This window comes from Pipistrellus kuhlii, unplaced genomic scaffold (genome assembly GCF_014108245.1).
Source record: "Pipistrellus kuhlii isolate mPipKuh1 unplaced genomic scaffold, mPipKuh1.p scaffold_m20_p_3, whole genome shotgun sequence".
NCBI lineage: Eukaryota > Metazoa > Chordata > Mammalia > Chiroptera > Vespertilionidae > Pipistrellus > Pipistrellus kuhlii.
Genome location: NW_023425529.1, coordinates 127,884,409 through 127,896,675, shown reverse-complemented (window position 1 = coordinate 127,896,675; position 12,267 = coordinate 127,884,409). Strand labels below are relative to the sequence as shown.

Genomic DNA, 12,267 nt, shown 5'->3' with positions numbered 1-12,267 from the left:
GAACCCATCTTTCCATCTTTCCCCCGTTTTCAAAGAAGACCAGTTCCTTCACGAGAAACTACATGCTGCCTGGTCAAACGCTGAATTTTTAGGAAGTTTTCAAGTCCTCCAAATGTGGGAGGTGAGGCCACTCCGTCCTGCCATCAGGCCCAGGGGAAGCGCAGGAGGAAGGAGGTCAGCGTCTCCTCCTGGGCTGGCTGGGGACAGAGGTTTCCCAGAGGAGCCCTGCTGGATTGGGTCCTCATCATCCTCCTCCCAATGCTGGGGCCGTGGGGCGACTGAGGGGAGAGGAGGTTGGACCTGGGATCCAGGCAGGAACCAAAAGGAAGACTATTGAGTCTCAGCCTCCAACACAGGTTCCCCACCAGGAAGAACCAGCCCTTCTCCCAGCCTCTCCACGTAGGCACTAGGCACGTTTCCATGGGGATATGGACAGTACCTGCTCCTCTGCTGCCTCCACAAGGACTGAAACTTCAATGGCTGTTGGAAAGGAAAGGAGAAGAGATAGTAAATGTTCTTAAGGTGACCAGAACGGGTGAAGAAAAGCCCATCCGTGCCCCAATGCAGAACATAAACCCAGTGGGTGGGCTTGGAGGGGAACTTCGAATCACGCCAGCAGCCCACGAGAGAGAGGGATGCTCAGAGTGTTACCTGGACCCCCGGGGAGAGCTCCTCTGGCTCCACCAGGCCTCCACCAGGAAGGCCACCATGAGCACCGCGATGAAGGCGGACAGTCCCAGTCGGACAAGGTTACCCGTGGTGTAGTCTGTTGATGTGGCACCAGGGGAATTTGAAAGGGAGAAGAGGGCCACCATGATGTCCCTGCTTCTCAATGGCCTAGCAGAGGTGACCATCTGGGCCCATGTGTGTGTCCTGGGCAGTGCTCAGCTGTACCACATTACAGCTGTGATCATGGAAGCAACAGGCGGAGCGCTATGAGAGTTTTAGTAGTGCTTCATCTTTTTTATATTTTCTCGGCCTTACCTTTCTTCCTTCATTTGTTTGCTTTCATCTCATTTCCACCTTCCTGCATTTCCTTTCTCCTTCTCCCTCCTTTTATTAGGAATCTGTGTGCAAGCATCACAGAGAATCACTGAAATTCAGCAGCTGCATCAGCATCCATCCTCACAGCACAGAACGCAGCCAGCAGAGAGCTCAGGTGAACTTAGTAGCTAAGCACCATGACCCGCCTGTGTTCAGCTGCAGTCACGAGTGGCTCATTCTTGCCACTGGTCCTCGTTCCTGAAGAGCAGCCTGCATTTATATCCCCCCATCTCGCTCATCCCAGGTCGTGCAAAGGTGACCTCTCACAACCCACCAGCACCCATGTTCCCTGCATGCAGTGTCCATGGGGGAAATGGGTAAGGACCCTTCTTCCCAGGAATCAGGGAGCTGTGGGCACCTCACAGGGCTGGCCATACAGACCTTGACCTAATTGTAAGACATTCGCTGACCGCTTTAGAAGATCCACCAGTAGGAAATGCAGCATGCAGAGCTAAAGCACAGTGTGCCACAGCAAGAAACGAGGTAACCACAGATTATTCCGCCATAAGTATCAGGAGATTAAAAAAAAACAACAACAAAAACACCACATTGCATCTGTTACCATCAAGCAGGAGGCTATTGGATGCCACATTCTGAGAACAAAAGAAAGTTCTGCATAATTCTCTTGCTAAAAGCATCCAAACTTTATGAGATGCAGAAAATGGTGGGAGGAATGGTGATAAAGACAGGCCTGGTAATTCTGAAGAACAGCATGAGAAATTAAGAATTCAGAACAAAGAAGGAGAGAGAAACTAATATGGCGGTATAGGCAAATGCCTAACTGCAGCGTCACACAACAATTTCAAAATATACAACTAAAATATAAAGTGGACATTATCCAGAACTACAGGAAAGTTGACTGACTGGAAATTGTACAACTAGAAGGAAAGAGAAAACCAGATGGACAATCAGAGGAGCTGTAAAAGCCTAAGGTATGGAGACATGGTATGTGCTTGGGGAGAGGACGGAGCTGAAGAGGAGGGGGTGGCTGAGTGCCTGGCTGGCGCTCCCTAGCAGGAAGGAGATAAAAGCTCTGGACTGTGCTGAACCCCAGTTCTGTCTGTACTGAACCTCAGTTCTGGGAGAGACCCTGGGGTCCCAGACTCATACAGAGGGAATCTGGGCTGAAAGGCAGATACTCAGGGGAGCGGCGAAAGGCAGAGTCCAGGAGGCACGCACATTGTGCACTGAGGAAGGACTATTGACTGTGCTGCTGGATTGCCCTAGCGAGAAGGAGACATAAGCTCTGGACTATGCTGAGCCCCAGTTCTGACTGCACTGAACCCCAATTCTAGGCCAAACCCTGGGGACCTAGGCTCATATGGAGGGAATCTGGGCTGTAAGGTGGAAACTCAGAGGAGCGGCGAAAAGCAGAGTCCTGGAGGCGCGCACGTTGCGCGCAGAAGACAGATTGTTGACTGTGTCTCTGGATATCCCTAGCAGGAAGGAGACATAAGCTCTGGACTGCTCTTAACCCCACTTCCAACCCCACTTCCAACTGCACTGAACGCCAGTTCTGGGCTCATTGGGGGAGAGACTAGACTGTCTGGTAGTGGGTGAAACTCAAGAGCACCTGTCTCTCAGAGGTGCTTGCAGCGAATACCGAACACGAAGGACACTGAGGAACACTGAGACTCAGGAACCTCATAGGGTGGGGCTGACAGGAAGCCAAGGCTGTAGGCTCCACCCTGAACTCTGCCCCATCCAAGCTGAGCACAGAGGCTTTTGCAATTTTCCAAGTCTAGTCAAATAAGGCTGTCTCCCAGCATAGGTACAGCTGATCCTCACAGCCAATTGGCCTGGAGGTCAGTTCCTCCCAGTGATACCAACAACAATCAAGACTTAACTACAAAAGTCCACAAAGGGGTGCACCAAGAGGGTCCACCTCAGATAACTGGGAGGCAGACCCACTGAACCATATAGGACACCTTAACCCACAAAGCCACCCTATCAACTAAGGGAAGCAGCGAAAATGCTGAAACAAGGAAACAGATCACAAACAAAAGAAATGGAGGACAACAAGCAACTGGATATAGACTTCAAAACCACAGTTATAAGGTTTTTCAAGAATTTCCTAGAAAAGGCTGATAAAATAAATAAGACCTATGAGGATATGAAAAGGGATCAACTAGAAATAAAGAATACATTGTCTAAAATAAAAAAATATTATACAGAGTCTTAAAAACAGAATGGAAGATCGCAAGAATCAAGTCAAATTTTCAGCTATTTGGAACACAAAGAGCCAAAGGACACTCCTCCGCAGAAGCAAGAAGACAAGAGAATCCAGAAAGTTGAAGGTAATGTAAGAAACCTGTGGGACAACTTCAAATGAAAAACATCAGAATTAAGGGAATCCCAGAAGATGAGAGAACAATATACCGAAACATATTGAAAGAAATAGTGACAGAAAACTTTCCCCACCTGGGGAAAGAAATAGACTTACAAGTCCAGGAAGAGCACAGAACCCCAACTAAAAGGAATCCAAAGAGGACCACACCAAGACACATCAGAATTAAAATTCCAAGAGCAAAAGACAAAGAGAGAATATTAAAAGCAGCAAGAGCAAAGCAGGTAGTTACCTATAAAGGAGCACCCATACAATTGTCAGCTGATTTCTCAACAGAAACCATGAAGGCCAGATGGGAATGGCAAGAAATATTCAAGGTGATGAATAGCAAGAACCTACAGCCAAAAATATTCTACCCAGCAAAGCTATCACTCAGAATTAAAGGCCAGATAAAGAGCTTCACAAATAAAAAATAAAAAATAAAAGCTAAAGGATTTCATCACCGCCAAACCAGAATTATATGAATTGCTGAAGGGGGTTCTTTAGGAAGAGGAAGAAAATAAAAATTATGAACAACAAATACATAACTATCAACAAGTGAATCTAAAAACCAAGGGAATTAAAAAATCTGATGACCAATATTAACTGGTGAATATAATAGAATCAGAGTTATGGAAGGGGCGTGGACTGACAATTCTCGGGGAAAAGGGGAGTGGGGGATGCGGGAAGAGACTGAACACAAACTGTGCACCTATGGATAAGGACAGTGGGGGGTGGGGAAAGGGCAGAGGGTGGGGTGGGAACCTGGTGGAGGTGAGCGATGTGGGGGAATAGGGGGAATGAAGAACATTTGTAATATGAACAATAAAGATTTATTTAAAAAATAAAAATAAATGTTGGAACCATAAAATAAAATAAAAAGAAGAACAAAGAAGGGCAAAGAAGTGGAAATTAGGAAGTGAGAGGCAGAAGACGACATAATTTTTTATTGATTTTAGTGAGGAAGGGACAGAGCTACAGGGAGGGGTAGACACATGAATGAGAAGAGAGAACCATTGCTCAGCCGCCTTCCACAAGCCCTCTACTGGGGATCGGACCACAACCCAGGCACATGGCCCAAATGGCAATTGAAGTTCTCATAATGTTGCAGGAACCTTACCTGTCACCCAGATCGGGAGCTCATCACTGGGCTTTGAGGCCAGGAAAGGAGCCATTGGTAGGTAGTACACACAGTTGTAGTTCCCAGTGTCCCTGCGTGTCACACTGGGAAGGGAGAAGTCTGTCTCCACTCCTACTGGACCCTGGACCATTATGGGTGTTGAGGTTCCCTTCTTCAGTAGAGCCAACATGGAGGGGTCAATCACATGCCTGGGCTGCTGGCACTGCAGAGTCACGTTTTCTCCTGCAGTCACCTCACCCCTGTGGTGGGTGTGGAGGGAAGGTTTAGGTAATTCTCCTGTAAGAGAAGGAAGCTCAGAAGCCATGGGCAGGAGCCTTGGGTCCCGCTCAGGCTTGTTGTCCTGGCAGGTCCCCAGGAAGTGTGGGAAGTGACAGACACCTGACCTCACCCTCTTTCTGCTCTGACTCCAGGAAGGAGTTGTCCCTCCCACAAGCCCTGGGTGAAGGCAGGGTCCTCAGCTCTGCTCCTGTCCTTCTGCATCTCACCTCCCCATCCACACTGGAAGGGAGACCCCTGCTCCTCTCTCATTCTCTGGATCCCCCCTCACCCCTGTCCTAGGGAGACGGTGTGTCATTCTGAGCACCCATCCTCACCTGTCACCAGTAGGAGAAGGACATCACTGAGCAGTGACCTTCTGGTGGGGCTCTCTGTCCTGTATTCACAGGTGTACTCTCCAGCGTCACTGGTTTTTAGGTCAGTGAGGTGAAACTCTGCCAGGCCCTCTGGGGAATCAGGAGATGAGATCTTCGAAGCATTGTTCTTTCTGAGGGTAAACCTTATGTCCCTGGAGTCAATCTCCCCAGTAGGAGTGGAGCATCGCAGTGTCACATGACTGCTGGCAGGAAGCACCCAGCTGGGCAAGGCCTGGATGGAGGGCCTGGGAAGTGATTCTGGAAGGAAGCAGAGTCCAGGCTGGACTTGATTCACTCACCTGCTCTTCTGAAGAAAGAGGAGGGTGAGGGGATTTGGAGCGAAGGAGAAGGAAGGCTTTCCTTTAGAAACACTCACCATCTCTTCTTAGCTCCTGGCCAGCACACAGCCCTGCAAAGGAACCGTCATGAGACAGAAACTCCTGCCTGGAGCCCACGTCATCACTGGGCCCTGATGGCTGAGGGACCCTCTCAGGGGCTGGTGATGGCAGCCAGGCATTTGGGATTTCTCCCTTTTTCCATGGTGGGTTCTGCTCTGCTCCAAGGACTTCCAGCAGACCTCCCAGAGGTTCCCCAAGCTGCTCACCTCCCAAGGCTCCCAAGATCTTTCCACCTTCCACAAAATTCTATAAACTTACTTGTTCTCATCTTCAGTCCTGAACCACTTTTTATCTCACCAGTTCTATTAGGGTTTGTATTATGTTTTCTAGATCCCTCAGTCTTGTGTGGGAGGCTGTAATCATGAGAAAGATCAGAGAAGATTGGTCACTGGGTCTAACCCTGTTTTCACTCATGATGTCACCAGAGGCCCCAAATAGGCCTCAGTCTTCTGACAGTTTCATCTGTGATAGCGAACCCCATAGTAAAGTCTACCAGGGACCTTGGGTGACATAAATTAAGTCATAACAATAGCCTCCAATTTTTAAAAAAATAACTTTTTATTGATTTCAGAGAGTTAGGGAAAGGGAAGAAAAGAGACAGAGAAAGAGAGAGAGAGAGAGAGAGAGAGAGAGAGAGAGAGAGAGAGAGAGAGAGAGAGAGAGAGAGAGAGAGAAAAACATTGATGAGGAAAGTCGTTGATTGGCTGCCTCCTGCACATCCTTTACTGGGGATTGAGCCTGCAACGCCCGGCTTGTGCCCAGACTGGGAATGAACTGGGGACCTCTTAGTCCATGGGATGACACTCAATCCACTGAGCCACCAAGCTGGGCTGCTTGCAGTTTTTAAGAGAGTTCATGGAAGATTAGGGCAGGGAAAGGGACTGGGGGGTAAGAGTCCAGCTTAACCTGTAAGTTAAGCTGAGATAAGAGACATTATCATAAGGCCTCGTGAAGCAATTTTAAGTTCAGACCACAACCTCTTTGATGTGTCATCCACTGGCTGAGTTTCAAGCAAAATTCTAACGCAGTGAGACGCTCCTCAGTCCCCACCTCTTCAACGCCAGCCCTTCTCCCTCCTGAAGGCACTGCTGATGGGGAACAGGGAGCCTATAAATTGGGGGCTCCTTCATGACTGTGGAACACACACATTCCCACACTGAGAAACACTTGATACTTAAGTGGCCATAAAAGCTGCAGCATGGGTCCCGACATGTGTGAAGCAATCAGTAAATAGAAGGGGATTATTTCTGTTGCATTCATCACATCTCTCTGTCAAACCACCCTTGTCTCAAGTCCCCATATACCAACACTAAGAAACTTACCAAAGAAGAGGAGAGAAAGGAATCCAGCCATCATCCTGAGCTTGCTGCTAGATTCAAGAACCAGTTTCAGTTTTACAACCACAGGAGGAAGGAAAGCTTGATAGGGGTACTGGTGTCTTTGTCCCAGCCCATTTCTTCCTTCTCTTCACGTAACCCCCCCAGATTTGATGTCACAATCACATTAATTACTTTTTATTGTTAATCCTCCCTGAAGACTAGTTTTGCCTTGTTTTTTAGAGAGAGGGAAGAGAGAAGAAATAAACATCAATGTGAGAGACACATTGATTGGTGTCCTCCACAGGCCCTGAGCGAAGCCACAGATCAAACCTGCAAGCCAGGTACCTGCCCCTTGACCTGGAATCAAACCTGTGACCCTTCGGTGTATAGACTGATGCCTTAACTACTGAAATAAAGTCATTATTTTTTAAAATATTTTTTATTGATTTCAGACAGGAAGGGGGAGAGAGAGAAAACCATCAATAATAAGAATCATTGATTAGGTGCCCCTCTTTGCCCCCTACTGAGAATTGAGCTAGCATCTGGGCATGAGTCCTTGACCTGAATTGAACCCAGGACCCTTCGGTCCACGGGCCAATGCTCTATCCACTGAGCCAAACCAGATAGGGCTGAAATCACATTCTGAAAATTAAACCAGTCACTGTCACATGGAACATTCTGAAAATGACAATGTTTTGGAGATAGAGAAGAAATCATTGGTTGCCGGAGTTGAAGAATGGTGTTAGGAAGGGAGGTGGGTGTGATTGTAGAGAGATATCATGAGGGACATTTTCTTGATGATGGACTAGATCAGTTGTGGACTGCGTTGGTGAACATATGATAAAATGTGATAAAAAATGATAGAACTGTGCACACACATTGTGTTCATGTCAACTTCTTTCTTTTTATTGTAATGTGTGAGTAATGGAACCATTGGGAGAAACCCAGTGAAGAAATCTGTGCTATTTTCAAACTTCCTGTGAATCTAGAATTACTTCCAAATAGACTTATTAAAAGCGGGAACTATGTGAGGAGGAAAAACACAACCTAAACTAAACATGCACAGTCACCCACTGGGGAGTGGGAACCTCGCTAAAGCGGTTCCCTGTGAGGCCAGGGTGCAGACTGAGCAGAGGTATGGTATAGGGAGCACCCATTGTCTCTTCGATGCCCCCCCCCCCGCATCCTGTCTGTAAATTCAGACTTCTGGTTATTTTACTGCACTTGACCAGAGAGTAGCCATGGCATTTATTCTCAGCACGAGGCACAAGTTTTAGTAATTGAGTGGGAGACACAGAAACCTTCTCCTGATGCCTGAGGTGTCCTTGAGCTTCACAGTGAGAAGTTCAGAGCAGGTGAGCAGCCCAGAAGGAGTCCCAATCATCCCAGCACCCTGAGAAGTGCACTGGGCAGACCCTTCCCCTTCCCTTCTCCCCCCCCCCCCCCCCCCCCCCAGTCCTCTACCTCTTCATACACACAGCACAGCAGCCATGAGGAGGGACTCGGGTGCAATGAGGTGGAGAGAGAGTGAACCATCCATGATTTGGTGGGCCCAGCACTGTGAAGGGAGCAGGGAAGCCAATAAACTTGTCTTAGAATTACCCCAGATGAGTCTGGGTCCCCAGGGTTTTGCCCGGAACTGGTGTTCAGTGCAGTCTGGAGCTTCCATCTCCTTCCCGCTAGAGAAAGCCAGCCAGGGACTCAGCTGTCCATCCTCTCTGCTCGTGTCTTCATACCTCAGCCTTTTGCAGCTTCTCTGATTCTCCATGTGCTTTTCTCTTTCCTTCTAGTTGTAGAATTTCCACTCAGCCAGCTATCCTGTGATTATGAATGATGTTCGTTCTGTCTTTTAGCTGTAGTTTTGAAATTGATGTACAAGGTAGCAGTTTAGGTGTTTACCTATGCTTCCATCTTGGTTTCTCTCGCTAACATATCTTTAAAGCAAACATCAAGCCTGTTTATGAGGATTTTTACAAGAAAGATTGATTTAAGCCAATGGATGTTGTTTAGGCCTGTGTTTCTAAGAGATTTCCTCTTTTCACTCTGTGTGAGCCAAACAGTTTTGTGTCTTAGTAGCAAAAGGGGAAATTGCCAGGCCTTTGTGCTAAAATTGCATGGGACAATTTTAGCATAAGCAGTGATTAGAGCTCCAGCCCAGGCACTGAAGGGTCGCTGAATCAGTTTCCAGTCAAGGATCCATACTTCGGTTGCAGGTTCAATCCCCACTGCTGGTCAGGACATGTGTGGGAGGCAATCAATCAATGTTTCTGCCTCTATTCCTTCCTTCCCTCCCTTCTACTCTCTAAAAATCAATGGGAAAAATACCCTTGGGTAAGGATTGTGTGTGTGTATACGCACACACACACTCACACACACACACACACACACACACACACACACACACACACACACACACCACTGAGTGGCCAGATTATTATGGGTTTAGAAATCATAATAATCTGGCCACTCAGTGTATATATCAGTGTTTTTCAAATCAATATTTCTCTCTCTCCCTTTCCTTTCTCTCTAAAATTAACAAAAGCAGCCCTAGCTTGTTTGGCTCAGTGGATAGAGCATCAGCCTGCAGATTGAAGGGTCTCAGGTTCAATTCTGTCCAAGAGTACATACCCAGGTTGCAGGCTTGATTTCCAGTTAGAGGGTATGAGGAGGCAGCCGATCAATGATTCTCTCTCATCATTGATGTTTTTATCTCTCCCTCTCCCTTCCTCTCTAAAATCAATAAAGAAATATGCAATTTTTATTTATTTTTTAAATATATTCTATTGATTTTAAAAAAATATATTTTATTGATTTTTTTAACAGAGAGAAAGGGAGAGAGCTAGAGAGCTAGAAACGTCGATGAGAGAGAAACATCAACCAGCTGCCTCCTGCACACCCCCACCGGGGATGTGCCCGCAACCAATGTACATGGCCCTGACCGGAATCGAACCTGGGACCTTTCAGTCTTCAGACCTACTGAGCCAAACCGGTTTTGGCAAGAAATATGTATTTTTAAATAAAAATTAATAAAAACATATTTGAAAAAAACATGCCCATGAAATTAATCAGACACAAAAAGACAAATATTGTATGAGTACACTTATGCAAAGTACCTAGGACAGGCAAATCCATAGAGACAGAAAGTAGAACAGAGTTTACCAGAGGTTGAGAAGAAAGAAAATGGCTTATTGGATAATGGGTACTCAGTTGCTATTTGATATAATGAGTAAGTTTTGGATGATGATGGTTGTATAACACTATGAATGTTGGTTTTTTATAATAAATCTTTATTGTTCAGATTATTACAGGCAGCATGACTCCAACTCTGGAGATAAAGATCCCCTAATTGGGGATCAAGCCCGCCACCCAGGCAAGTGCCCTTGACCGGAATCAAATCTGGGACCCTTCAGTTCACAGGCTGATGCTCTATCACTGAGCCAAACTGATTAGGGCGAGCACGCATGATTTTATCAGATGTCACATAACTGACCACTGACCAGTGCCTTCGATTTTATCAACAGGAAAGTCTATTCAAAGCTAGCATCTGATACCTCCATCATGACTAACTGCCTTTATAAAAAAGAAATGGTAGGTTTCAGGCTCAGAAGCTTGACAAGCAACACTGTATATAGTTGAAATATTGTTGCCTTGGCGGGATATTTCTCAATGGTTGGAACCTTCACCTACACACCAAAGGGTCGAGGATTCAATTCCCAGTCAAGGGCACATACCGGGGGTTCAGGTTTAATTCCCAGCCCCTGTCTTGGGGCACATGAAGGAGGCAACCAATCTGTGTGTTTCTCTCACATCAATGTTCCTCTTAATCTCTTTCTCTCTCTCCCTCCCTTCCATTCTAAAAATCAATGGAAACAATATCCTTGGATGAGATTAATAAAAAGATATGTATTGTAACCTTGTTTCTTTCTCATTGTATTGACTTCATAGTTACCTTATATTTGACACCAGGTTTTTATTCATGCTAATTGAACATGCTATCTTGAACACTTTTATTTAAACAAAATAACTGAGTTGATAAGAAAACCATGAGGCATTTAGCGAAAATCATAAAGTTGGAGCAAGTCTCATTGCAATTTAGAAAGCACAGGCTTAGGGGTAGTGTGTGTCTTGGCAATATATATATTTTTAATATATGTTTATTGATTTCAGAGAAGAAGAGAGGGAGAGAGAGGAAAAAATATCAATGATGAGAGAGAATCATTGAGAATCATTGATCTGCTGTCTCCTGTACACCCTTTCTGGGGATCGAGCCTGCAACTTGGGCATGTGCCCTTGACTGGAATTGAACCTGGGACCCTTCAGTCTGGAAGCCAAGGCTCTGTCCATTGAGCAAAACAGCTAGGGCTTGGCAAGCTTTTTGATACATCACATGCACTCAGTAAACCACAGTTGGTGTTATAATTTCTCCTTGATTCAAACCTCTCACCAATTATATTATTCTCTGAGGCCTCACCCTGCTCCGCTAGACTTACTGAGCAGAGGAGAGAAGCAGGTTATGGATCACAGTGTCACGTCAGCCTGCCCTGGAGTCCTGCACCGTCCACAGAAGCTCCAAAAGCTGGGACCGTCACAGATCACCCTGACTGGAGTGTGGGCAGTTATGACCTTTCTCTGACCTCTTACTTCCCTCCTCCACAGCCAGTTTCTGGAAGCGTGTTGTGCCATCGATGGCAGCGTGTTCCTCCCAGCTGATCTTCAAGAAGAACTTCCTCTGTCTCTGTCCATTTCAGGCACCAAGCAGGCAACCCCCTAGATGCCTAAGGCTGGAGCCTGCAGAGTTCTATGGAGGAGATGAAGGTACTTTGCTCAAAAATTGTGGGAATCCTGGGCAAACCTTCCGGTTGCTAGACATTGTGCACAGGTTCAGAACTAAGGGCTTGGGCCAGATAGTTCCGTTGCTACAGAAGACTCAGACCCTGGCAATGTGGTGAGTCTCCGCGGTAGTATATGTGTTCACATGAATATGTACCCAGCTACATGTGTAGACACAACAGCAACATACACAGCATAAGCAGGGGGTAGCCCTGGCCGGTGTGTGGCTCACTTGGGCATCATTCCATGCACTGAAAGGTTGCTAGCTCAATGCCTAGTCCGGGCACATGCACAGGTTCTGGGCTTGATCCCCAGTAAGGGGCGAGCAGGAGGCAGCTGATCAGTGATTCTTATCATTGATGTTGCTATCCCTCTCCTTTCCTCTCTCTAAAATCAATTTTAGCCGAAACCGGTTTGGCTCAGTGGATAGAGCGTCAGCCTTAGGACTGAAAGATCCCAAGTTCGATTCCAGTCAGGCACATGTGCCTTGGTTTCGGGCACATCCCCAGTAGGGGTGATGCAGGAGGCAGCTGATTGATGATTCTCTCTCATCGATGTTTCTAACTCTCTATCCCTC

The 12,267-nt window shown here is 46.6% G+C and overlaps 1 protein-coding gene across 1 annotated transcript; it reads right to left on the bottom strand.

The window, feature by feature from the left end:
* Positions 1 to 435: 435 nt before the first annotated feature.
* On the bottom strand, positions 436 to 7,011 carry LOC118730593 (T-cell-interacting, activating receptor on myeloid cells protein 1). Its single transcript, XM_045588691.1, has 6 exons — positions 6,864 to 7,011; positions 5,520 to 5,552; positions 5,105 to 5,401; positions 4,491 to 4,787; positions 652 to 790; positions 436 to 480 (listed from the first exon to the last, which is right to left on the bottom strand). Exons 1-6 carry the CDS (start codon positions 6,895 to 6,897, stop codon positions 474 to 476), a joined length of 807 nt encoding a protein of 268 aa, XP_045444647.1. The 5' UTR covers positions 6,898 to 7,011; the 3' UTR covers positions 436 to 473.
* Positions 7,012 to 12,267: the final 5,256 nt, after the last annotated feature.